Source organism: Anopheles funestus, chromosome 3RL, assembly GCF_943734845.2.
Source record: "Anopheles funestus chromosome 3RL, idAnoFuneDA-416_04, whole genome shotgun sequence".
Classification (NCBI taxonomy): Eukaryota; Metazoa; Arthropoda; class Insecta; order Diptera; family Culicidae; genus Anopheles; species Anopheles funestus.
In genome coordinates, this window is record NC_064599.1 from 63,029,310 (window position 1) to 63,055,574 (window position 26,265).

At 40.8% G+C, this 26,265-nt stretch overlaps 1 protein-coding gene across 3 annotated transcripts in view; it reads right to left on the minus strand.

Annotated features, from left to right (window-relative positions):
* Positions 1-967: 967 nt before the first annotated feature.
* The window catches only part of LOC125771564 (uncharacterized), a 59,238-nt gene continuing 33,940 nt past the window's right edge, over positions 968-26,265 (minus strand). For all 3 annotated transcript variants that reach the window (XM_049442289.1, XM_049442290.1, XM_049442288.1), the window contains 8 exons: positions 20,096-21,850; positions 18,907-19,133; positions 18,406-18,559; positions 17,842-18,111; positions 17,263-17,511; positions 15,659-15,859; positions 4,807-4,985; positions 968-4,203 (listed from right to left, as the gene is read on the minus strand). In XM_049442289.1, coding sequence (XP_049298246.1) covers positions 3,661-4,203; positions 4,807-4,985; positions 15,659-15,859; positions 17,263-17,511; positions 17,842-18,111; positions 18,406-18,559; positions 18,907-19,133; positions 20,096-21,850 — 3,578 coding nt within the window. In that variant the 3' untranslated portion in view covers positions 968-3,660. The remainder of the gene's footprint in view (positions 4,204-4,806; positions 4,986-15,658; positions 15,860-17,262; positions 17,512-17,841; positions 18,112-18,405; positions 18,560-18,906; positions 19,134-20,095; positions 21,851-26,265) is intronic.

Consider the following 26,265-nt stretch of genomic DNA (forward strand, 5'->3'; position numbering starts at 1 on the left):
GTTTCCTTCTCTCTCTCTCCTTCTCTCCCCTTCTCTGATGGCATTTATTGTACCGCTGCCTTGTTTCGGTGTGTAAGGAGACGTTTTATTATTGGTGTAATGTGGCATCGTAAGAATCGGTACCCAGGTTATGCTGGTTTTTGGTCGAGAATCGTTCAATGAAGTAACCAGAAACCGGAAACGGAAACAGACGTCAATTAAAGGATATTTCACACTTTGGATCACTTGTGGAAAAGTGTGTGTGTGTGTGAGACGTACTAAGACGTGTGGAAAAGGGGTTTTCCATGGAAAAAAGAAAACTGTGCATAAATTATTATCATCATGATAAATGAGGTGTGATGTATTAGGTGCACAACTAAGTAATGGCAGTGTTTTTTTTTGCTGATTCAGTTTTTTTTAAATAAATGGATAATTCATTACCGTGTGCATGATTATTTATGGTTTGTTGCTAGGTGAAAGTATATTAGTACAATAAATGGAGAATTCAGCAGAATTCCCCATAATACCGTATTTGATGCTTATCTAAAGCAAAAGTCCAGTCTCAACAACTCATAATAGATGATATTGAAGTGGTCCCACCAGATACATAGCAAAACCTTTAAAGCGACTGAACTGACGGAATAACACCATGGCCTGGGGTTTCTCATGATTTTTCCAGACTCATTAGCTGCAAAGTATTTAGCTTTCATCACAATATAGGATGAAATGAAGAAATTCTTGTCTACTGCTCCATTTTGAAGCTGTTTACTATTAGATATCCAGGTCTCGAAAAATTAAAAATAAAATTACTGCTTTTATCCAAAGTCAAACATTTGATGAATAAAAAGCCTTCTAATTATAAGAATTTTATTCAAGATAAATATATATCTTCATTGGCTAATACTAATCTTCATTATTCAATGAACTTTGCTCTGCGGTTATTTCAGTCGATTCCGATTTCCCAATGTGAAATATCCCAACAAATCTAAAGCTTTGCTTCAGTAAGTATATTTTATTTATTAATCCAGCATTGTATAAAATCACACTTTTCTTTTTGTTTAGTTGGTTGATTTCTATTTATCGTGTTCATTTAAACGTGTATTATCGCCAACAACTTATAGTACAACATTCTTACATGTTTTTTCGCGGTTCGGTCGGGTTGTACGCTTGGGGTTTTTTTTTATTTATTTCAAATTATGTTTTACAAAAACAACTTAATTTTTCAGTTTTTTCTTCACATTTTTTCCGTTACCGTTTTTTCGTCTCCACTACTTAATAAAACACATTTGTTTACGGTTTTTTTTATCAATTGTATTTTAACAACATTACACATTGTTTCCAATTAAGGTTTTGTTTATCGTTTTATTCTCCTTTTTTTAAAACACTGCAAACCGATTTGTTCTGTGTGCCATTTAGCAAACGGTGTTTCATCCACTTCGCAGTCTTATTTCCCTCAGAAAAGTGAATAAAATAATTTGTTTGCTTCGCGCATCATGTCTGGCTTGAGTGACTTATATGAATGTTATTTTGATTTTTATTTTACACAAATTTTGGCACTTTTTTCAATCGTGGCTTGCTGATTTTGATGGAACATTGGAAACTTGAGCAATTGTGCTTCGTAACAAAAAGAGGTTGGTGAAGAGTATCAAGATTAGTTCGCTTTAGGTGAAGATATTCTAATTAATAATTTTAGTATGATTTGCAAACAATATTGTTCGTTTTTAGATATTGTAATATATTTCTTACAAAAGAATTAAATAAGAATAGGGTTGAGAATTTAAACACTTGAATTAATATAAATAAATAAATCAAATGTTAGTTCAAATTTATACAATAAATAGTTAAAAATATTCGAAATATATTTCATACTGTTTCAACTACACAACTTGGCAGCAATTGGACTGAGCAGACCATGGCGAAGGTGCCTCGGAAAGTTTTACATATCGTTATCATACTCTTCAATTATTCATAACCTTTCACTTTGGCTAGCTTCCCACCCGACTGTGAGCCCGGTTCCCTCCTCCGCAAGAGCGTGGAATATCAAATGCCGAAAGGAATATGAAAATGTTTCGCAGGTTACAAATTTCGCGACATACCGACCGTAACGATGTCCTTTTGCGTCGCGGCATATGGTAGCTTTCGCACAAGGATTTAGCAAACGGAAACCGAGGCGAAGCGATCGATAAGGCGTCGACAGTTACAAGGTCTGTTCTTGGTTGAAGTACGTAACGCTTTTTCCGGCAGGTGGTGGTTATCGGTGTGATAATTATTTTATAGTTCAAACGTTCAAAATCAGCATGTTTGTTGCTAAATGTAACCGAATTATCGGGAATGTTGTTTGTGTTTTGTTGTTTTTTTTTTGTGTAGTGAACAGCACAATCAAGCAGATGAAATGTTTGGCAGCATCGATGAGTTTTAACACTACGACTACAGTTGTGGCACATGGTTTTACTACTCGTACTATCTTTAAATTGACTGTTGTTATGACAGTAAACAGCTGACACTGTCTATATAAGTTAGTATTGCGGATAGAAACGTTAAGCTAGTAGTGAGACAGAGTGTGATTAAGAATATCTAGAAGCGTTAGGGATAGATTGATGAACCGTACAGAATTTTCGAAACGATCATGAAAACAAACATGTTTTTATTTTGTCAATTATTTATCTACAAATTGTGGTGCTTTCATTGTACACCCCTGCATTTGCATTAAATTTCGCACTTTATTTTACATGTGTAGAAAATCCTCCTGCATCTCAACCTTTTTCCTTCGCTTATCGCTAGCGTTCCATCATTGCATCAAACGGTTCAATTGCAAGCCATGAAACAAACAGTATTTACATAATTTCCATCTATTTAACTCCGTTAATAATTTGAATGCGTCACGGCACTTGACGCCCAACAATCGAAGGGGGGGACGTATTGTATTTGTTTTTCCACCATTTCCGGCAAATGGTTCGCGTACGCCTCGGCCTCGGTTGGCGAGGAATTTTAATTGAACAACAATTATTTTTACCACTACTTTCGTGTTTTACATCAAAAGGGGGGGGGGGGGGTGGATAATCGTGGGTGGACAATGTATTGTAACGTGTTTGGGGGGGATAGGTTTATGTACAAAATGTTTTCGCACATTATTCAGTACGGGAGATTTGTGCTCAAGAGACGTTGTTGAAGGAATTTCTGAATTCCGTACAAATTAAACAAGAATGTATACAAGTAGATCTGGAATTTTGAAACTATTTTGTATTTAGTATTTAGTATTTCAAAAGTTTGCAGTGTGTTCAGAACCGATTTCAGCTTGCAAAAATATGAAAGGAATTTGTCGAAATCTACTTTGACACATTCTAGTTCAACTTGAACAGCATCTAGAAATAGCTCAAATTCTGCAACTTGAATGCAAAAACCCTGATTTTGTAATGTAAATTAAAATTCTAAAACTAGGTATAATGTCCGTGTGCGGTTGACTCGACACTTATCTCTACACCCGACCCGGCTATACCGCAAGACGCGGGTATTCGTAAACAAGTAAATGAACAACATGTAATATCCGGTCGAACGCTAATCAATCATTTCCGGTCATTTTGTTCTCGCTCTCGAGAGGAATTCGAGCGGCTTAAATTCGATTATGCCATCACCTTAGAACCGGGCACTAGTAAGCCGTACCGTTGCATTAACAACGCGCATCTATCGTACCGAACCGTGCAGTGTTACGGTGTCGATCCGCCAAGACGGTGGTGCTAGTGGATGCCAAGAATGGACAAAGTGCAGCAGAATGCTCAAGGATGCAGCGACCAAGGAATGGATGATGGGAAGTGTTAGCGATGCGGTACCACCGGTGCCGAAGATGGGAAAATGAATTTCTTCCGGTTCCATCAGCTCCTCGTCATCGTCCAGCCCATTGCCGGGCACGGTGTTGATGGTGTTCGGACCGATTTTGTACCCGGACAGGCCACCGTTGATGTTGCCGGCACTCGATACGCTCGAAACGGATGACGCGGAAGATGACGACGAGGAAGATGAAAATGAGTTTCCGTGCGATCCGGCACCGTTGCCCGTGGACGAGCTGAAGGATCCGTTCGGTTTGTGCCGCTGGGTGTAGTTGACTTTGAACACGGCTTCGGCGACACCGCCCAGGGAAGAGACGACAAAGTAGAATGTCTTCGGTACCTTCTCGTGCATGTGCACGTAGGTTAGACGTGCCTCCCTGCAGTACTGCGTCGGCAAATCCTGTGTGTGTGTCCAAAGGCAAAAATGAGAATATTGCAATCGGGGTTTTTTCGGGTGCTCGGTTGCAATTGGCGGGGGCTTTGAATTCTGATAGCAAAGCACACAACCACCAGCAGCGGGTGATGTATAGCTAAATCGGAAAATGTGTGCTAGTGGGGGGGAAAAATAACCTCAAACTGAGAGACCATTTCGTATGAGGGTTTCCGCAAAGGTGTGCACACACGTACCACCGTGATGTGGTCACGTGCGTAATCATCAGTTGCACAAAAGTGGTTTTAGGTTTGTCGTCACACGAAAGCGCTAGCTAGTGTAAAATAAATCATGCTTTTGGGAAGATGATCGGTCACATTACGGGAGCGGATTGCTAAGTGCACTAGTGCACCGAGGGTGGCAAACATTTCAATGTGCATTCGTTTGATACATTTAAAATGTAGAAATTGGTTCGTTTTGAAGCGGGATCCGGTACTTATGCAACGTTATTTGAAGAATCTTCTTCAGTAACTAGCGCATAAAATAATTGTATACTATATATATTTAGAAAGCAATTAATTTAATGAAGTTTGGGACATTTATTCTTCTTGGCGATCGTTTAATGGTGCTTACCGTAAAACCATATGCGAAAACTTCTCCACCGTATTGGTTGCCCGGTGTATAGATGCGATCACCATGTAGCCATCTTGCGGCATGAGCTGGAGGATTGGAGCAAAATTCCACCGAAAGATGCAAAGGAGTTCCTGCCGTTGCTGCTGGTGTTGAATTGCGTGCAGTTACTTTTGGAACGCCTGCAAAAGAAAAATGGATTCGTTGGTCTAATGAGATCAGTTGAATTGATTCTATATAATTATTCTATATATTGTTAACTTCTTTGGTTATCAATCGGATGTCTCGAATATCTGAAGTTTTTTGCTGAAGTATAGCTTTGATAGTTTGCAATAAAAACTCAAATTGCTATAAACTTCCCAATAGTTCCTTGTTGGGGAAACTAAGATTAGAAGAATAAAGAAGTTAGAAGATTATGTATCCTATAGTCTGGAAAGGGGCGGCCCGGTGGTGTATGCGATATGTTGTATGTGGCGCCAGTCCACACGGCAGGACTGGGGATCAAATCCTATCCGGACCGTCCTCCCATAGGAATGACTGACTATCCGGCTACGTGGTAAAATAAGTTTCGTATGCCAGAAATAGAAGGCATGATATCAGAGATCGTTAAGCCAAGAAGAACAAGAAGAAGAATATGTCTAAGAGTTCTTTGTTAGAAAGGAATACGTGTGACACAGTGCTTCAGAATTTCAAGAACGAACTACAATTAAACTGTACTGTATTATAAAAACCTATAAAATTGTTCAGATATACTTTATGTAAAATATACTTCCAATCGTCTATGATTATTGAACAGTTAGTTAAATTAGTTAAAACTGTTAAATTTAAGGAGCTTAATAAAATTATTGTTTGAAATATTGATTTTTAAAAAGACTTAAAAAAATCTTCAGTTTGTTTTTCCAAGAATAAGTTTGGGAGAATATCATTTTAATCACATTAAAATGAAGATCCTTCAGAAATGAAGGATTTCTGGAAATTTAATTTCAAAAAATTTTAAAATAATTAAAATTCAAATTTAAACCAGCTTCCCAAAAATTCGTTAACTTACGCAACTCTTCTAAAATGTATTGAAAACATTTGAACGATATGTGATAAAACTTTTAATTTTAAATACTCCCTTCGGCCATGGAGCTCAAAATGTAAATGGCGCCTCTGTCGTTAAGAGACACACAGACCAACCAAAAAAAACGCTGTGGTACGAATGATGGGCGGTTTGACAGCCGTGTACCCGTGGGCATCATAAATGTCATTACGGTTGATATACCATCTCAGCACATCTGCATTTTTATGAACGGTGAGCGTTGGTGTGATGGAACAAAATGGGGGCGATGGAAGGCAAATGTATACAACTCGCACTGCTCCAGATGAATGTCCTGGAGGCATGTTATTTTGCATCAGCCTACGAGTTGAAGCTGAATTTCTTAATCAGTTCCTCGGTTGAAAAAAAGCCGACTTTTTCCAAAGGGTGTGAGGTTGACTAATGAAGGTCGGGTGCTTATGTTGCTATGGTTGTGGCAGAATATGTTACGGTGTGGATGCATTTTTTCATCATAACGTATAGACGGATTTTCGAGTGCGGTCATTGCACTGCACAAACCCATTGACGGGTGTTTGTGCTGTTTGGATGTAGATGAATAGAAAGTTCTGCTGCCGTGTTGAGCGTTGATGAGGGTTTTGAGCACTTGACAAGGTGATAAAACGAGTCAGTAACAGCTAAGAGTGGTGCATTCATTAACATTGACGTGGAATATTTCTGCAGAAATGTGTCTGGTTGAATATGACTCGATGCTATTGAAATGTTATTTACATATTTTGATCCAAAAATCCGTTTTAAAAAAGAATGCCACATCTTTAAAGTAAACTGTATCCCATTACGCTCTTCTGATGCTGCTCCATCTGAATATTATTAAAACTGCGAAACAAATACCTACCCCAAAATGGTACCCAAGTAAAACAATGATAGCATTGCTGCAATCCTAAACCAAAAACGGCAAGCAAAAAAAAAGAACTGCTCAGCTCAGTACCATTCCATCCCGGACTACAATGCCTCCGGGTGCAATCAATATAATCGCCAACATAATCGTTTCATTTCCCAGACCATTATCCCCAAAAAATCCCCCCCGATGCCAACGGTGTGTGTGTGTGTTTTCTGAGATGCAGAACTGTAAGAATGGGGGTTGGTTGGAATTCGAAACACCGGCAAAAAGGCAATCCCTTTTGCCTTCATCTGATCGAATTACACCACCCTATAACGATACGGGGGCGTTGCGCCTTGGCATTATCGTTTCGTTGTGGAAGCTTGTAGCAATTTGTCGGATGAAACTATTAGCAGATTATTATTTTACCCAAATCTTGCAAGAATCGTGCAAAAGCTGGAACGTTTTGTTGGATATGTGTGATTGAGTTTTCTATTACGAAGATGATACGGAACAGGTAAACTACAACTTGCGCATCTTGTTCTGTGTGTATCTTGGGAAGGATTTCACTCCAAATCGGATCAAATGGTTTACGAGGGTTTTTTGTTCGATCGGCACATCGGTACATGAGGGTAGGAGGGTTTGTAGTGCATAATGCAATGATTTAAATTTTATAATTGAGTTTCATATCATTCCGATGCTTGCCTGGATGCACATTTGTGCAGGAATTAAGGAGAAACAGTATCGCTTGACTTATAAATTGTACAGGTCAATGTTCTATAGTTCTGCTTACACTTTGATAGTACAGTGGGGAAAATTTGTGTAAACGCACAGCAATTTTTTTGTCTTAAGAAAACGCAAATAGTCCATCTGTACATACCGTTTTAGATTTAAAATGGAAAGTAAGTTCCATTTATCTGGGTAAAAATAAAAAAATGTTCTCCGAGGGAGGAAATTCATTTAAAATGCACATAGTTTTCTTGTTACGAATATGAATTTTTCTTGGTAGTATTTTTGAAACTAATAAAAATAATAAATTTACTAAATATTAATCAATCCAAAGTATAGTATTATCAATCCATATTTGAGTTCCAAAGGGAAAAATAGCTGAATTTGAATTGTTGTGTTGTGTTTAATTTTTGATTTTGACATGTTTGATTTTTTTTAGAAGTCTTGAATGCAAATTTACTTTAAATCAATACTTATTTAATATAAATCTTACAACATAAAGTGCCGACAGAAATACAAAAATCATTATTTGTATTTACTTTTAGTTAAACTACTAAATAGAAGTAGAAAGCGTTCAAATTATAGATGCGCTTAAACAAATGTTTCTCACTGTGTACATTTAGGTAAAACCATTGATAAAAATAAAGTGCACAAGAGTGAACACTTCACACAACAATGCGTCAGTAAGAATAAACCGAAAAATTGTATCACGTGCATCCTGAGCATGATTGTTCGATATTGGAATTCTAATTCTATTTCATTGCTTGCATTGCGTTCCATGCGTTAGGGAATGAAGTTATTGGGCGTGTGTTTTTTTTTTGCACCGATCAGAACGAGAATTCGGCAAAAAAAAAACACAAACACAAGCAGATAGCGTCAATCTTAATGATTTCAACGTTGCTGGGTGACGGATACGAGTTTTTTCCCCTTTACGTTTCGCCGTTGTTACGCAGCAAGATCTGCTTACACTCCCTCACGTGCCATCACGTTGAAATGAGAAAACGTTTCGTAATGCAATAAAAATCGAATCGAGTTAAGCTTAATTTACTGCTCTGTCATGTTAACTTAATTCTAGCTTCGATTTTATTTTAGACAAGCTTTCGCATTCCGTTTCGATTTCGTTGCTTGTGGGAGCTTTGCTGTAAAGAGTGGGGGAGAGAGAAATTTTGGATGGAAGCATCCGAAACTGTAACAATTTCGTTGTCACTCGGTCTGGCCTACACATTGAGCACTTCAGTTGAATGGAGTTTTTTTTGTGTATATGGAACTGATTCTAAACACTCTACGGGGCACAATTTTATCATCTAGCTGACTGGGTGCTGAAATGAACATTCAGCGATAATGACATTTATGACGAAAAGATGAAATGATGTTGACAATAACGTACAACTCAATATGGGTGGCGAAAGATACAAACCGAATGGGTAAGGGAAAAAAAATATTTCAGAATCTGTTACTCAGTCATATTTTGAATGAGTGTGGCGTAAATTTCTTTTCAATTTTTAGAATACAATTCGTAACATAACCATACGTTTAGAAGATGTTTTTTATTGAGCATAACAAATTAAACAGAGTCAAGTTGAAGAGATAAATAAGATTAAAAATGTTATAAGTTAGAAAGAAATTTGTAACTTCATAAGTTCTTCGTTTGATGGGACCTCCATGAGCTTGAGTAAAAGCTCTTCAAGGTTATTGTTTTCAATTGCCAACGATCATGGCGAGTTCTCTTCTAGAATTGGTCTGAGCAGCATCTGGACTGTCCAGGGCAAGTCAAAGTTTCGACATCGGTATTGTTTAGTAAAAAGAAAATAAAAAAAGTTCGAAGAATCCTGCTCATTGAAGTGAATAAATTTGGTTCGTTTTACAAAAAAATCGTTAATAGAAATTCTTGATATAAGGTACTTGACTATATCAACTGTTATTATAATATTCTTAAGATGTACATAACTAAAATAAACATTCTTATCTACATCTTCAACAGTGTTTTCTGTAAAATAAAAAAAAACTAGTCACCATATAATTATGTTACGCACTGTAGAATAGAGTAGAGAAACTTTTCCTTTTAACAACATGCAAAAAATAGCTTAAGCTGAAATAAAAAAATAACTTATTTAATTTTAAAATAAGACTCAATCAAATTGGAAAATGAATTTGAGCGTAAAAATACTGTCACGAAGTCGAAATTTCAATTTACAAACCAATGACAAGGGAAATTAGACGTCAGCACCATTTGCGATCGAAAGAGCAAGAAGCAATGCCATTGCATTCCTGTTCACGTTTTATGCCCGCCTTACAGTTTGCTGCACGATGGAAATCAGCTTAAGTAATTTTAATTCAATCATTTCCATGTCCTGGCACCAGATCGAACTGTGCATTCCTGTTCCGATGCTTCACTATTACCATGACAGCGAAGTGAGTTCTTTTCCTGCATTGCAGTGAGCAGCCAAGACGCGGTGAACGGATTGACGGGAGCAAAGATATTAAAGGATTATTTTTTTGTACCTTTTTTGTTGTTGTTGTTGCTGCTTTTGATATTATTTTTAACAAACGGCAAATGCCACAGGCAGCACGCTGTACGCAGCAACAGCGATCGATGAGCAATGAAAACCGGTAACGATGCTACCGGCATAAACCGGATCCGTCCAATTCCTTCGTCACCCTGTGCCGTGCCATAGAGCCCCCCCGGGGAAGAAGGATTTTGACTTCCTTAAGCTCAACCGAAAAACCTCATCCGAAACGATATGCTCGGCATGCAAGTCCTGGCTTATGGTGATTATCTTCGATTTCAATTTTCAACTTTCGACCTCCGCGTGAAGCTTTCGTAAGCCGTCCCGCCAGCTGCTGGCCCTTTCCAACTACTCACTGCGAGACTCATGCTCATTGTCAATACGTTTATAAACCTTCGAAATCGAATCGGTGGTACGGTAAAAATTTGAAAGGATAATGGAAGGAAAGAGTAAAGAGTATTGGTTAATTGAAATCAGCAGCAATTTGGTGAGCAATTTCGTTCTTATTTTTTTTCTTCTCTTGGTACTTTGTTGCTTGTGTTCCATTTGAGTGGAATTTTTCAACTTGTGCCGGATTTGCCCACGTTAAGAGATGGATACTTGCAGTATCCAGCAGTAGCGCAAAAAAACGATATTCGTTATTTGATTTGCGGGGTTGAGTTTTGGTAGCAATTGTCGTACGGGAGGATACACTTTCGGTGGATGCTTTTAGCCCCATTGGTACGTATACAAACTTCCAATTTTTCATCCCTGAGGGCATCCCTGAGCAGCTTCATAACTTGGCTGATTTTTCACATTTTCCATGATGCTCTCCCTCTATCTCTCTCTCACTTTCTCTCTCGTCCACTCGAACGTTTGTGTTTGGTGGTTGCTTTAATCTCGTAATGGTATGGTAATATTTTAATTATCCTAATAGCTTTAACCTCCGGGATGCTTGGGAAAAGTGGAGGTGGGTTCACTTTCCAACTTGAAGCACTTTCCTCCCCCAAAACTGTGGTTTTAGTGAAACCACACCGAGATGCACTTACACATTGCTTGTGGAAATGGAGAGCATTTTGATGTAAAAGTAGAAGTTGCACCAAAGCTTTGAAAGAGGTCAAGCGTTATTAGATGCGTTGTCTTACCATTTTTCTTTAGTGTTTAGCATGTTACAGAAAGAAAAAGTTAAACCACCGAATAAGAATGGTTTATGGGTATGAAATGGTAACGGGTACGTGTGATAAATTTGCTCACACTAAATTCACATTTTTTATTCAAAAAAAAGGTAACTAACGGCATGCTAGCGCCATGGGTGGTAGACGAGTTTCTTGGAATCCTTTCCATAAGTCCAGTCGGTAAAAATAGCAAAAGGATCTATTCTTTCACCAATTTGTACAGCACGTTCCAACGGTCTTGGGGCTTGCACACATTTTGCGTGACGGCAAATAGCTCGGAAGGTAAATTTTCGGTCCATTTTCTGTCATCATTATGATTATTATTATTGCGGTACCTTTCCAAGCGATGGGCAATGGAGGAACAAAAAAAAATGGGGGAAAATCGTTTTATGCTGCCCAGAGGATGTACATGAAAAATAGGACAAATGAAGAACTTTTTCCCTTTTTTTCCCGCTCTCTCTCTCTCGCGCGACTGTCTCGGCCGGTTGTCCCGTCTGTCCTTTGCATCCGCCATCATAATATGTCAAAAGATGGCTCCTGGCAGCATGGAGATAGCACAAGTTTGACCATTTAACTCGGGATGGACCTTTCGTCCATTCGGCAGCAAGTAGAAGGCACACAAAAGGCACACAAAGAAAGACGAACAAACTTGGAAGGAAAAGGAAACAAATGCTTCCCCGCATACGAAGTACTTTTCCCAGGGTCGGGTGGGGAGGCTTATTTTATTGCCTGGCCGTTTTGTTCAGGGGAGGGGGCAGTGGAATCGGAATAAATTTGACATCAAGTGAGGCGTCGGCTAATATGGTGGATGGGTAACCGGTAAACCAGAAATGGGAGAGAAAGAAGAAAAAACTCACCGAATGAAAAATTGGACCCCGCGGCTACAAATTGTTCGCCGCTTTTGCAATTTGCTTTTTGATCGATCAGTTGCCCGTTCCTATTGCTCGAGGTGAAAGAGGGAGGGAAAACATAAAAACATGAACAATGTTTCACGGGACATAAAAGAGACACACGGCACCATGCATCCCCAATGGAAAAAAAAGGAAGTATGGTGATTAATGTTTACAGAGTAAAAGTTATAGCTTTATTATTCTTTTCGTTATGTCACCGAAATGTATGAAAAAGCTAAATTATTAAATAAATATTACAATTGGTTTTTTAAAACGTTTTGCAAATTCAGTATAAACACAAGTAAAAATGAAAAACTTTAGTAAAAAGTTGGAACTGTATTTAAGAAAATAATCGCAAAAGTGAATTGACAGAAAAGGATACAACAACATAATTTATTTCACGCTACCCAACGAAAAGAAAAAGGATCAATCATTTTAACAAAAGGGTGCACCGGATGCGGCCGATTTATTTTCCACCTACATCTTTGGGCTGTCCTCCGTTTGACCTTCGCTATGAAATACGTTCCAGTTTAGCAACATTTGGAGATCGTTTCGAGATGATTAGTGCTCCACTTTTTCAATCTTCTTATCGTTGAAATGAGACTATCTTCTACCATTATGTTGCTTTGCATTGTTCCAAAAAACAAAAAGGGAAGAAATAAAGCTAAAGGTGTTTATTGCTTGAAGCAACCGAGCGATATGCGTTTTGGAGGGTCATTAGTCAGCGTCAAAGAAATTTTGGACGAATGTTTTCCTGACGAGACATTAACGAAGCTGACCGAATGGTAGCCTGCTAAAGCCAGAAGTGACCACGTCAACAAATTTATTTCATTTCCAAATGGATCTTTATGCTCCAGAAATGGTCCAGGAGATTGCTGTGAGGAATTCTCAACTGTCAGCAAATAAAGAACAAACAGAATTCTGACTTGACAGTGCAAAATAATAATGAGTTAATGATCATTTCTTTGCTTTATAATAATTTTAGAAGAGCTTTTTTTGAGCTTCGTGACACGAATTAGTTTTTAAATTTAAAAAAAAAAAGATAAATTAAAATAGAATTGAAGGCATCGAGAGCACAAATATCCTTGTAAAACCTATTTTTTAATACTTATTAAAACATGATGTCTAAAGAACTTGATTTCCAGACAGGATCTCATACGTGACATGAGACAAGAAATACCTAAACCATAGTATCATTCCTCCATTGTTCATATCCAGTTTCTTTATGTGGAAAGATATATAGCGCAAGTACGAAACACACTACATTCATCTATCTAACATATAGACTTCGTCCAAGAATCATTCTGCTTCTCTTTGGATCGTCCAACTGGACAGCAACCGTTTTGTACGCCATCATCCACTACCACACATCATGCGAACCTTCAAATATCACTCGAATGATGGTGTACAATTTGCAACAACAAAAATCCTTTGAAACTATTTTAATGCAGCAAAAGGCTTGTTTGGTTGCTTTACCCACCCATCAGCTAGTTTATGTTTTGAAAGATCCGGTCCATGTCGGAATTCGAGCAAAAAAGGACGAAAAAATAGATTGTTTCTGCAAAAAAAAAGAAACATGATGTGAAAGTACCTTCAAACTGAGACGCTAACGTCAAAGAAATTGTAACTGACTTTCTTTTCAGCTCTTTGCAGTCTGTTTTGTTTTTCTTACTTTGTTCGCCTCTCAACGGAACTATTGCCGCCAATTTTATCTTCCAAAGGGGGAAAGAAACTACTAACGAACGCTTTTGTACGTTGGCCGGGTCCGTTAGCCGTTCAGTGCATTCATTTTCAACTGCACGAATTACTGGCAACACTCAGACATATTTCATTTCGACTTGAAGATCCTGCCTTTGCGTCACCGTACGTCTAGACTCGTTTTTTTTTCGCTCTACTAATGGACTTCGTTGACTGGACCGTACTGCAGTACCAAAAAACGGAAGGAGCGGACATTATTGAATGAAGGCAAGGATTGCATATTTTAGTTGCTTTCGTCTTGCGAAAATAGTCTTTAAATTAAAAAGCACTCATAACTAGTTGATGGAAGGAAGTAAAAAGGTTTGCTGAAAGATGGTCTTATTTATAACAAATAAAATATTAGAAGAAGAATTAGAATTATTATTTCTAGATTTAAAAAAGCAGGAGAAATAAAATTTTTAACACAAAAAAATTACAGTTTTCAATAAATTTGTTTTCTTTGGAGTAGCGAATGTTAGTCTCTGCTCGCCAAAAAAAAAACATTGGGAAACAATAGAACTCCATTATTCATTACAATGGCGATGTAACGATGCAGTTTTGTGGGCCAATGCACATGCAATCGTACATTGGAAATTCGTACTGTATACGGTGTACCTTTCCCTCGATGGCCATCCACCTAAACGGCTGTTAAAACGTTTCAAAATGGAACGCAAAAGCAGAAAAAAAGGAAGCCAAAAAAAAAAGGTTAACCACCGTTGTTTCGATGTTTTTATTGTTCGCTTTTACTTTACAACCACAAAAAGCTAGAGGGAAGTAAAGAAAGAACACGAAAAAAAACCCTGGATCGGTTGGTTTTGCTTACTAGCATCGTTGTGTATAGTGGCGTTTTTCGTGGGTGGAATGATTTCTCGATTGCCCGCCGGAGAGCTATGGACAATAATGTTAGGTTAGGTTCAGACCTTTGGCCATTTGCCAGCACCGAAGCAGGGCTTCACCCGATGGGACAAATAACTTCGCTGTCCTTCAACGGTACAGCGTCCACCCCAGTACCCCTTGGTAGCGGGTTTGAGAGTGGACAGCAATAAATAGCTCGTTGCGGTGCCTAAACATAAAGCCCATCGCTCGTGGGTCAGCCACCATGAAGGAGGGCGTTAGTGAAGTTCTTCCTGAACAGTGAAGCCAACGAGGTCCGTACGACTCTATAGATAAGCCGGGTCGGTCCTTTCCATGCTTGAGTACAAGGATTTCCAACAGTGGTCTTCAGGTTGAGCTGCGTCCCAAACCCTTCCGTGCTCCACAGCACACGAGGGCCAGGTCAACACCGATAGTCGAACCGCGGTCAAACCAATCGATTGCACGGCATCGCCCATTTGAAGAACACTCGGACGCTAGTTGGCAAAACGAAACAAAACGGAAACACACTGCCCCCGAGTCGGGTCGACGTGTGTTCTTTGCACGGTGAAACGGTGACTCGGTTTGAAAATCGCATGCCAAATTGGAGGCAGAAAAAAAAGGTGGTCAGTTGTGTATTTTTTGTTGTTGTTGTCGGTTTCTTTATCAAGAAATTGCAATTGCACATGGCCGGAACGATGTGGTTTCTTTCCGTGATCCGGATGGCCGGAAGCGAAAGAATTGGCCCGGCGCTGGGCTATTCAGCTAACGAAAACGCTTTATCGCTTTATTTCGCGACTATTGGTCGTGCTCGTTCTCGAGCGAGTCATTGAAAGGTAAGTGAAACAACAACAGCAAAAAAAACCCTTCTGAAACGAAGCCAATATTCAATAACCCAGTACGATTCCAGCGCAGCGGGATAGGAAATGGAACCTTTGTTGGAGTATTTTTCCGCTGTGTTTTTTCCCCTCTTCTTTCGTTGTTGCTTCAAATGTTTCGAGAGCACAATTAAAAACTAGTTGACCCGATAAGGTTCGGCTGGAAATAGATTCTGACTTTACCATCCTTACCTCTGACCGCAAGCGTTGCCGTCGGATGCATCTCGAGCTTTTTGCGGTTGCCAGAGCTCGAGCCGACACATTTGTACGTGCCAGCGTCCTGGTAGACAACGTCCTTTAGCGAGAACTGACCGGTATGGGCGTAACTGCCCGTGCCGAGTCCTTTCAGGCGTGCCGATGCCGAATCCAGATGTGACCAGCAACCGAGCGATCCTGTTGGGAGAATTGGAAGAATTGGAGTTTAAGGAGCTTTTTTATATTGATTTGAAGCTTTTGAAGCTTGAAGTATCGTAGATTTATCAAGTTAATAGATTTAGATCTTGTTCTACGATGTTGAAAGATTTATAATTGGGTAAGATATTAAGGATAGTTAGTTGTAATTTTAAAGTATATCTTTCCATCAAAATGAACATAATCAGTTAAAGAAAATTTCTACTTCTAAGAAAGATGCATTTATCGCACTCTTCTTCAGATACCTAAACGATGCGTTTATCTACATCAGTTGCATCAATTGCAAATAGTTCTTTTTCAAAAGCACTCGTAAACTTCCGTCGGATGTGGAGAAAAAACTTTCCCACCTAAGTGCAAAGTTTGGCAGATAGGCTGATAGTACTATTTTTCTTTGATTACCATAAAAAGGTGAGTTCGGCAAATCGGATCATTGCAACTTTTCCCACTTCGAGATGGTACCGGAAAGCCTATCTGGGATGCCACTGGATCGCTGGGAAGTACACAATTGCTTCAAGTGGTCTCGTCTAGACAACGGTGGGGAGGGTCGTTTGATGCATCCGAAGCTCGTGCTAAGCTCTTGAGTTGTAATTTTGATTCCATTTGCCACTTCCGAGACCAAAACCCCTGGTACGGATCTGGCAGGATCAGTATGTAAATCATCTCTGACTCTCTTTCCTTTGCGGGTATCCGTACCCTGGCCCCCTGGCTACCTGGGGGGCGTCACAGGTAGGGATTTTGAGCAGAAATTTACAAAGTTGGTTCAACGAATCGCAATGATGGTATTCGACATTCAACATGCCAGCGAGCGGGAGGCACTAGCCAAACCCTTTGGAATACTTTCCTGCAAATGCCGGTTTCTCGGTAACCGTCTGGTTACAAGCTGATAGCTTCATGTCACATAATTTTCAAGGCAGACAAGTCTTGTTGGAAAAAGTCGTGCATTCATTTCGATGCCCCTTTGGCTTCAGGCGGCAGACGGGTTTTGCAAATGTAAACGGGAAAAGTTGTTCTTACTGTACAGCAATGTTGCCCATACGCCCCCCAAGGAGCGAGCGTTCCCTGTGAGCCACACTGGAGAAGGTGTTGGGCTGATGCCCAAGAAGTTGTACGGAAGTGCTCGAAGAAAGTTGAGCTCGATTCACATGCAAGTCATTCTTCGTTTTTCGGTGAGTAGCGTCAAGGTAAACGCATATGCAGTTGAGTTTCTCAAGCAAGCAAATGTGTCGGACGGTAGCGGGATATACACAACTACCGGTCGTCCAAAGCACCACGACCCCGTTAGCGCTGAGACAGATCGAGCTATAAGGGATCGTTGGAAAACTTTCGAACAATTTAATCTTCACAGTTTTATTTTGGTTTGGGCAAGTCTGTTTGGGCGTCCATACCTTGAGGGCACTGCAATGTAACGGAACCACCGAGTTCGACTTCCATTTGGCCACCACCCTTGAAGGAGTTTGTTCCAATCGGTACGATACCGGGGAAGGGTCCTCCGATAGCAGATCCGGCACCGTTGCTGGGTGCAAAGGCGGCAGAAGATGACGCCGGAGCAGATGAAGATGATGACGATGATGAGGATGATGGTGATAGGGAAAGATCCTGTTCCACTGGTTCCGATGTAACGTCGACTGGGTCGTCTGAGACCGGTGTTGATGGAAAAGACGAGTAGAAAGATAAACAGCTTGATTAGAAAGCAACTTCCAGGAATTAATGTGAATGAATGTTCACATGCTGGTAAATAGTACGAGTTGGTGTTGCAATGCAAATATCTTGGGTAGACGTGTACAGGAAGAAAAAAACATGATCAGAATTCTTCAATAAAATGCTGTGGACAGAAGAGCAAAGAATTTAATGTCTATTTAAAGCTATAAATTGAGCAAGTGTAGGCTTATTTTCTTTATTTTACTGGGAAAATGGAAGAATTCCGTAAAAACACTCATGAAACACATGATAAGATGCATACTCACATCGCACGCTGAGATAATATCCGATGCTCGAGTACTGGAAATTGAGATGCCTCGAGGTACACTTGTACCAGCCCGAATGTTCCCGCCGGATCGAGCTAAAGTTGAGAAATCCATCGCCCGTCTGCGGTACCGGTGGATCACCGTCATCCTTCTGCCACAGTGGCGTACTGGGTGGGTTCGAATCGACATCGCATTTGAGCGAAACTTCAATACCCTCCCGAAGTGGATACCCAAAACCGGGCGTCCGCGTGATGGCGAACGACGGTGTGTCTGCACCGAGGGAAACGGTATTAGAGAAAAGTTAGTGAAATGTACCGAAAATTCACTGGAAAAAGTATCTCCCGCTTTTCGGGTTCCCGGAAGGAAGAAGTTTTGGGTGTTTCTTTCTTCTGTTTTTCCCTTTTTTCGATGTATGCGGTGCAGTTTCATATTGCAAACGGAATCGAAATCAGGAAAAAGCGTTGCAACCCGATATATGCTGACACAACAGCCCGAGCAAGCACGCACAGCAAAAGGAAAAATGGATGCTGGCCATTGATATGACTAATGAAAAATTCCACTCACACTGCACATCGAGCAGGATCGAAGCATTTTGGCGTACTTTCAGCGTCGGATGTTCCATGATGCAGAGGATGCGGGCATTGTGATGCACCCGGTAGACGGCTGGGAGTCGTGCCTCCGATATGGCACCGGTGTTGATCTTGTACGGTTCCTTGTCCTGCAACGGGGGAGAAAAAAAGCGCCCAGAGTGTATTGGGCATTGACGTTTGATGAATATCTTCCGTACGTGTTGCTTGTTCGCTTCAAACTACGCATTCGGGCCGATGTCACAGCAATGGGCAAAGACACACACAAAAAATGACGCTAGACGTACTGAAAACGTTTCATTTCGCAAACAGAAAAAAGCCGGCACAGTCGGTTTAACGGATTCGACAAGCTATCGGTGCTGTTCCACTTTCCCATGACAGCCCTTTTTTTATGAAGGAGTTGCCACAGTTTTGATGCTTGTCGCTTGGAATACATAAAAAAAAAGTTTCTCCACCGAAAAGGTGGAAGCTAACTAACCTTATCCTTCTTGATCTCCTGCAGCTCCAGCACGTCGTTCGATAGTTTCTGTGCGTGTCTGTCGAGTCCGGGACTCAGCAGTACCTCCCAGGTAAGGGTGGGCCTTGGATTTCCACCCTCGCTGACACAGGCGAGCGTTAGTTCGGCATTTTCCTTCACCGGGATGAACATGTTGCCCGCATCGAGCCGACGGGAATCGATCAGCAAATACGGCACCTTCGGTGGATCTACATGCGGCAGCGGGAATTATAGGAGAAGGGGAAATACGCGGCACGCGGTTAGTCGTGATTGAAATCTTTCAAACTGCACAAGAAAGCATCTTTTTCCCCCTGGTGCTGAGCAAGAGTTTTGTTCGCCTCAGTTGGTTGAAACGAGAAATCAGTAATGTTTCCGAAACTGTGATTTATTTTTATCACCTATCGCACGGTGGAAGAAAGTGGAGTTGAATGTGTACGCTCAACTTAAGACTGATACCATCAGCCAAACTACGCTGGCATTTGGAAGAAAAAGTCAAATGATCTGGAATGGAATTAATTTTCGAACGTACACGAAGGCACACTGCCAAAGTGCTATCATTGCGAAATATGAAAACTTTGCTCTTATCCTTGAGCTTAATCCAATTTCAAGGTCCCGAGCCAGTAAGGAGACAGTAGAGCTAGGGTTTAGAGGACTGCCGGGCACAATTGGCAAGCAAGAGAACTGCACGTGCCCGCAGCCCGAGCAAAAACGAGATTGATTTAGTTTCCAAGCTGTTTGTTCTTCTGTTTCCGGCAAGATAAAAACAGAAAGCGGGAAAACCAAAAACCCAAAAAGTCCATAAAAAGCATTCGTCCAAAAAAGTGGCTGAGGATGGAGGAGGAAAACTTCATTTCCTTCCCGCCGGATTGGCACGATTGGTTGGGGGGAGGAGAGCCAGTACCCGTTTCCGGCGTGTTTCAATAAGAATCAATCGTGGTTGCAGTTCGCTGCTGAGCTCGTTTAACGAGTTGCCATAGTGGTGAGTATTTTTTCATCTTCAACCCATCCCAAATCCTCCACCAAATTTCCCTTCCCATCCCGCACTTCTTCCCAGTCTCCCACGGAAATGGAAAAGAAACTTTTGACATGATCTCGTGAGTCGTGCAGACGACTAAACCGATTCAGACACGGTTCCTTTTTTGGTGGAGAAACGGACGGACGGGAAACTTACCCAGCACGATCAGCTTTATTGGCCGTCCATTGAAAAAGAATCCGCGTGCATTCTCCGCCTCGCACTGCCACACACCGTCATCCTCCAGCATCACGTTCGAGATCGTAAGGGCACCGAACGATTCGCGCACAAACCGGATATCAGCGGTTCGTGACTTCTTGTCCATCGCGTGCACTATCTGTCCGTCCTTGAGCCATACGCCCGTTGTAATATCGGCGTCAACCTCACAGTTTAGCCGCACCGTTTCGTGCTGATCGGCGTACACCACCACCACATTATCCTCGGCCAGCTGCTCATCTGCCGGGTCGCGAATGATTGGTCTCAATGGGAGAGCTAATGGTTCCTCCGGCTTCCCGTTCCCTTGGTGCGGCGGTATCGCACGGGCAACTTTTCCCATTAGTCGCCGACCGTCTGACGTGGCGACCGGACCGGCTGCTGACTCCTGTTCGGCACTTGTCTCCACCAGATCCGGTCCATTGAGAAAGATGATTTGTTCGTCAAAGTTTCGCCCACCGAACAGGACATCGGTGGAACGGAGCGTTAGATCGGTGCCGGCCGGTGGAAGACCGGCGATGCGTGATCCGGTACCATTTCGGTGGGTGTGTACCGGTGTAATGTAGACACTGTCATCGAGCAATATGAAACTTGACTCACCGGGTGCATCGGGTGGCACTAGAGGTTGTTCTTCGCCGTAATGGTGGCTGTCAGTTGTCACCGAAGAATGTGACGCCGTAATTGGTCGTTCCTTCGTTCGTTCGCTAGCCAAGTGTGAAAGTGGATGCATCTTGCCAGAAGCTTCCGCTGGCGGGAAACTTTGGCTACCGGGCTTCATCTCGCCCGTTGGAGCACTTTTTGGTGCGTCAAACGTGACAGTGCGTCCCGATGGATGCACTCCCTGGTGTGTGACCAGGGAATCTAATTTTGTATCTACCACTGGAGGATTTCGGCTAATTTGTTGATCTAAATTACTCGCTTTTAAACTATCGATCACAGCTGGGCTTGTTTCGGTATGGAGGATTTGTGTGTTATCTTCACTGTTGATGTCATCGTTGAGAAGTCTACCGTGAGGATGTACAGCCTTAGTTTTGCTTCCATCGTTGGCGTGTTCGAGTTTGGTAGCTGGCATGGAAATGTCTGCCGCCGTTTCTAGCTGCGTTGAGGAGAACATGTCGTTCCGCACAAAGGATTTAGCTTCGACGAAAGTGGGCGGTGAAGAACCGCTATCAGTTGGTGCATTATTCGTGTATTGTGTACTCTTGACTGTATTCGTCGATCTTTGGTAGCGTCGTTTTCGAGAAGGATCGTTTCCATCGTTCACGGGAAACTTGTGTACATTGGGCGTTGGAATGTGCAGCAAATGCGATGGATTTTGAGCTGTTTTATCGGCAGCAACTCCGCTGTTGGATTGACGACGGGGACTTTTGAAGTCTTCACGACGTTCCACGGCGGTAGTATGTAAAACGTTATCTAAATTGTTATACGCTACATTTATGTTACGTCTACTGTTTACTGCACTTGACTTGGGAGTGGAAAATGACGCTCCTTTTCGCTTAGCAGTTATTTTGAATGATATTGCAGCACGCTGGTTGGTGGAACGATCCGTTTGAAAATCGTTGAAGAATTGATTATTATCTAAATTTCGGTGGAAAATATGTTTCGCACTTGCGCTGGCTTGGTGAAACAGTTGTGTGTCTTTCTCGTTGTTGTCGCTGTTGTATTTCAACGCAACGGAGGTCTCTCTGTGCCCCAAACAACCTAGGAGAAAAGAAAAAAGAAATGGTTTAAGAAATGGATTTAATTCCAATAAAATCATTTAAAAAATCACAATTCAATCAATGCTTTAAATCGTTGCATGAAATCTCGCCCCGTAGACAAAAAAAAAGAATGGCTCTAATATCATCAGCACCCGTATGGCGCTATCATTTTCAACAGCGCCGAAAGTGAAGATGTTAAATCTTTAATGTCAGCCGAGTGGCACTTGTGAGTGCTGCCATCATGACGGGGCTGCCATCTTCGGGTAAAACCATCGTCATTCGATAGCCGACTTCAAGCTTCATCACCTTCAGAATGAACCAATTCAATGGCAGAAAAAAGAAAGAGATTTTTTTGTGTGTTTTTTCCTTCCCCACCGATTCTCGGTGTCGTGTTCGTGTGCGAACTCGGAAGGCAAACGTGGCCCGGTGTCGTTTCATCGTCACCTGCTTATTTATTATTTCAAGGGTATCCTTGAATGCTCGGCATGGGTGCTGCATACAGACGTCGGATCAGTTTACACCTTGTTGGACCGAAAGAGTGCCATCGTGATGTGTATTGGCGTGGAGACGGTGGTTGTATACAATTTCAACGTGTCATCGAAGCGAATGAGTCTGTTTTAGCAGCATCATACACAAAGAGGCGGGAATTTTCTACGTTATTTGTTCATTATTGAAAGAGGTTTAAAATGCGTGTGTTTTTTTAAATAATTGCTAGTATTGTGTGAAATTGTACCGAATTATTTTGCAGGAGCATTGTATATGAAGAATATTTGGTGCAATAAATATGTTTAATTGGCATTAATTACTCTTTTTTATTTAATTTCTTTTGTATCCAACTGTTCACCTGATAAATTAGATTGGTATTTTTAAGCCACATCCTATTAAGCTTTGTCATTAAACTGGGTAAATACTCGTAAATATGTTTGTGAATTATGAAAAATATAATGCCATTGTTTATATTTCGTTAAATTATTTTAACATATTTTTTCATTTTTGGCTTTCTCAAAACGCTGGTATTGTTAAAGTTAAGTAACGAACTGTAGTTTTATCCTTAGTATTTTTTCTTCTTTATTGCTTAATTTTGTTCTTTTTGTTTCTGTTTCTTTTGAATTAAGCACTCATATAAAACATATTCTAGTTTAGATGGTTCCTTATCAACGAAATTTATATTAGTATTTCATTTGTCAAGACTTTCCAAAAGCCTAGTAGTTTTAGATACTTTTGTGTATTAGTTTGTGGTTTTTGTAACTTTATCAATATTTTGTGCTATTTGTTGAATTTCGTTCCATATTTTGAATCGGTGCTATTTAACACTATAACTACCGTACCAGTCATTTTGACTAATATGCTTAATTTTCATCACATTCTTTTTTGTGATTAAACTATCCTAAGGTAATTGAAACATGAATTGTACATATATATTCTATAACACGATTTCCAATGTACAATACTATATACTTTAATGCTTCGAAATTGTTTTAAAAATTAATCTTGAATGAAAAAAAAACTCAAAGCTCAAAACGCTTGGTAGTTCTAGTGTTATTAAGATGATTTTAGCTGAATGCAATGAATATTTAATGATTTTCCTTAGAATCTTCAGCTTGTCAGCGGTGTGTACTTAAACTTGGCGTACTTGTAAAGTACAATTTAATTTGGCTTGAAGAAATTACTGTGAAGAAAATACTGTACCTAGGATTTATAGATGATATTTTAAAATTGGTCTGGAAGGAAAGGAAATTAAGATTGGCCTGGGGTAAAGTTCTACGGGTTTGCTTTTATAATATTCCGAAGCATAAAATTTCAGCCAATACTGGTCTGGTTTTTGAAGAGATGATATCATCTTGAAATGCATTCTCCTTTGCCTCCGTAGCATGAAATATGGTGCCAAGAAACAAAACAATATCCACGTACTGCTGGAACGGCAACATCTTTCAATCAGAGTAATAAAGAAATATCTCTAGGCATCTTCGCTTTATCGACGGTTACATCTGCCCGTAAACGTGTTTGCCATTTTACTACAAGTGTATACATGTAGGTATATTTTTCCGCTTTACTTCCTGTTTCCGCTGATGAAACTTTCGCGCATACGAAGCAGTTCCGGTGAAACTCGGCAAACATGATCCATAAAACGTTCATTCCCAGCCGCTATAACTTCGTTACTCGATAGCTAACGAAAGTACAATCTGAGGTACGATTGGCCAAAAAAAAAAACGCCACGCAAACAATGCACAATAACACATAAGAAAGCCACGGAAATCGTTGACAGGAACAATAAGCAGTCCATTCGGTGTAAGTGTACGCAATAATGAAACGCGACACCGCAATACCATGACGCACCGTCGAACTGATATCTACTTCCCAAAACATTTCCACTGGGATTGGGGTACAGAAGCAGGGGTGAGGGGTTTTTTACCCGACAAAAAGTCACTCACTAAAACCGATGACTCAGTTGACTTTTATCACGGCATGATGGCCCCTCATGGTTTGTGTTTGGTTGTGAAAAATTTTGCCCCTCAACGACCGCGTACAAGCAGTCGTTCTATATTCTCGCCTGGGACACATTTTCAGCTTTTACGACCACGCGGCACCCAGAATATTGGGGCAACATCTTCATGGTACGCGCGCGTCACATGCAAGTGGGCCTCTTTTTTTTTGTTACTGGTGGGTTGTTGACGTTAAATCTTCCCTGCTGCCCCTTGTCCGTGTTTGGCTATCCTTACGCTGTCGTTGATTATTTTTATAGATTTGATGATCTAATTTTATGAGACGTTCAGTTGCACGGCCTTTTTTTGTTGTTGTTGTCTGTGTATGTGTTATCGGTGGCCTCTGTCTTATTTGCTGAGGCTTGTCATGTATTGTGTTTTGGTTTGGCCTTTTTTTCTGCCCCGTTGTTGGTAGCAAACTTATGGGTGTAAGTGTGTATGTGTGCGATCGTTTGATGTGGGGCCAGGCGGAACCTTTGCCGAATGACTGTGGCTCGTTGGGATTTTGACCACGTTCTAGAAGCGAAGAGAACGAAGAGAAGGAGAGCAAAAAGAAAAAAAAGAAAGAAATTCGCCAGCTGGCCATATCCGTTCAAAAGTTTCGCGGCGAATCATTTGTGCGGAGTTGTCCTATGTGTGTGTGTGTGTGTTTTGCTCGTTTCTCGCTTTTACGACTCTGCGCCCCGAAAAAGTTGGTCCGAGCGATCGGTAACTTTGGGCGAAATGCTTAGATTCGCTCACCAGTTTTCATACAGAACGCAAAGAGAAGGCATTGGGTCTCGTTTCGTGGAGGGGGGACGTTTTGGTATTAGGGGAAAATCTTCTACTTCTAGCGTCAGAGATTTTTACGATGGAACGTTTGCCCCGTTTCCTCTGCCACTGTGCTTTTGTTTCGATTTCGGCCATTGGATGAGCATCGCACAACGGTGCTTTGCTGCCTTCTTCTACCACCCTTTGGGGATGTTTACTGGGGATGAGAGGTTTGGGTATTTTTCCTGCTTCACCACCGGATTTTTTCCTGGTTAGGCCCTTTACCACCCTCCACTAATCCCTTAATGCTCATACGATCTTTCACCACGTCTGGCAAAAGCTGTTGGTGTAGCTTTCGTTTTTTTTTCATGCTGCTTGTTCTGTTTTTGTTTGAGTGGGGATCACTTCGGTACTTCTAATAGCTTACCGGGCGTTTTAGGCACACGGCAAAAACCCTTCATGGTTTTGCGATCGAGATACCACCCAAAATACCGGTCACCGTAGAGGATCCGAGCTGTCTCGACGATGGGCACGTCGAATGGTTTGAGCGTTGTAAAAAAATAGATATTTTATGCGGAAACAGCACTAGCACTAGTTAACGTTTACCCACTTCACGATGGCAAGTGTTGAGTTTTGTCGTGGTGGAGGTGTTTTTTCCAGCTTTTCCGCAAGCACTAGTGAGTGCATTGATTTGAAAAGTTATCGTTCCGGGAAAGAAAGGTGGCAGAGAAGAAAACGAAGGGAGAAAACAAAAATGGTGCCAAATAAACATGCTCCATAAAACTTCAAAGTGTAGGCTTAGCTTAGTGAGCTGGCAGATTAGAAGATGTTTAAATTTGTTTTGGTGCTTCTTTCCAATGCTTAAGATTTTCTTTCTTTAAAATTGGTTTTGTTTGGTGCTCAAAGCAATACAATCAGATCAATGTGTTTGTTGTTTTTCTCTCTCATAAATGCAAAGTTTACACATTTGAAAAATTTATTTAAAAATATACTAACACACAACACGAAAAAAAGGTATCCAAGAAGTTCCAAAAAGGATCCAAAAAGTTGTGCTGCAACTCCGGAAGTTTCGGATGAGCGAAAATGGTTAACGTCGAATGTGTTGTCTGCTACGAAACGTGCTTGCGCATGTAAAATCACGAATTTTCTGGCTGATTTGATTTATTTGGCACACTTTTTGGGG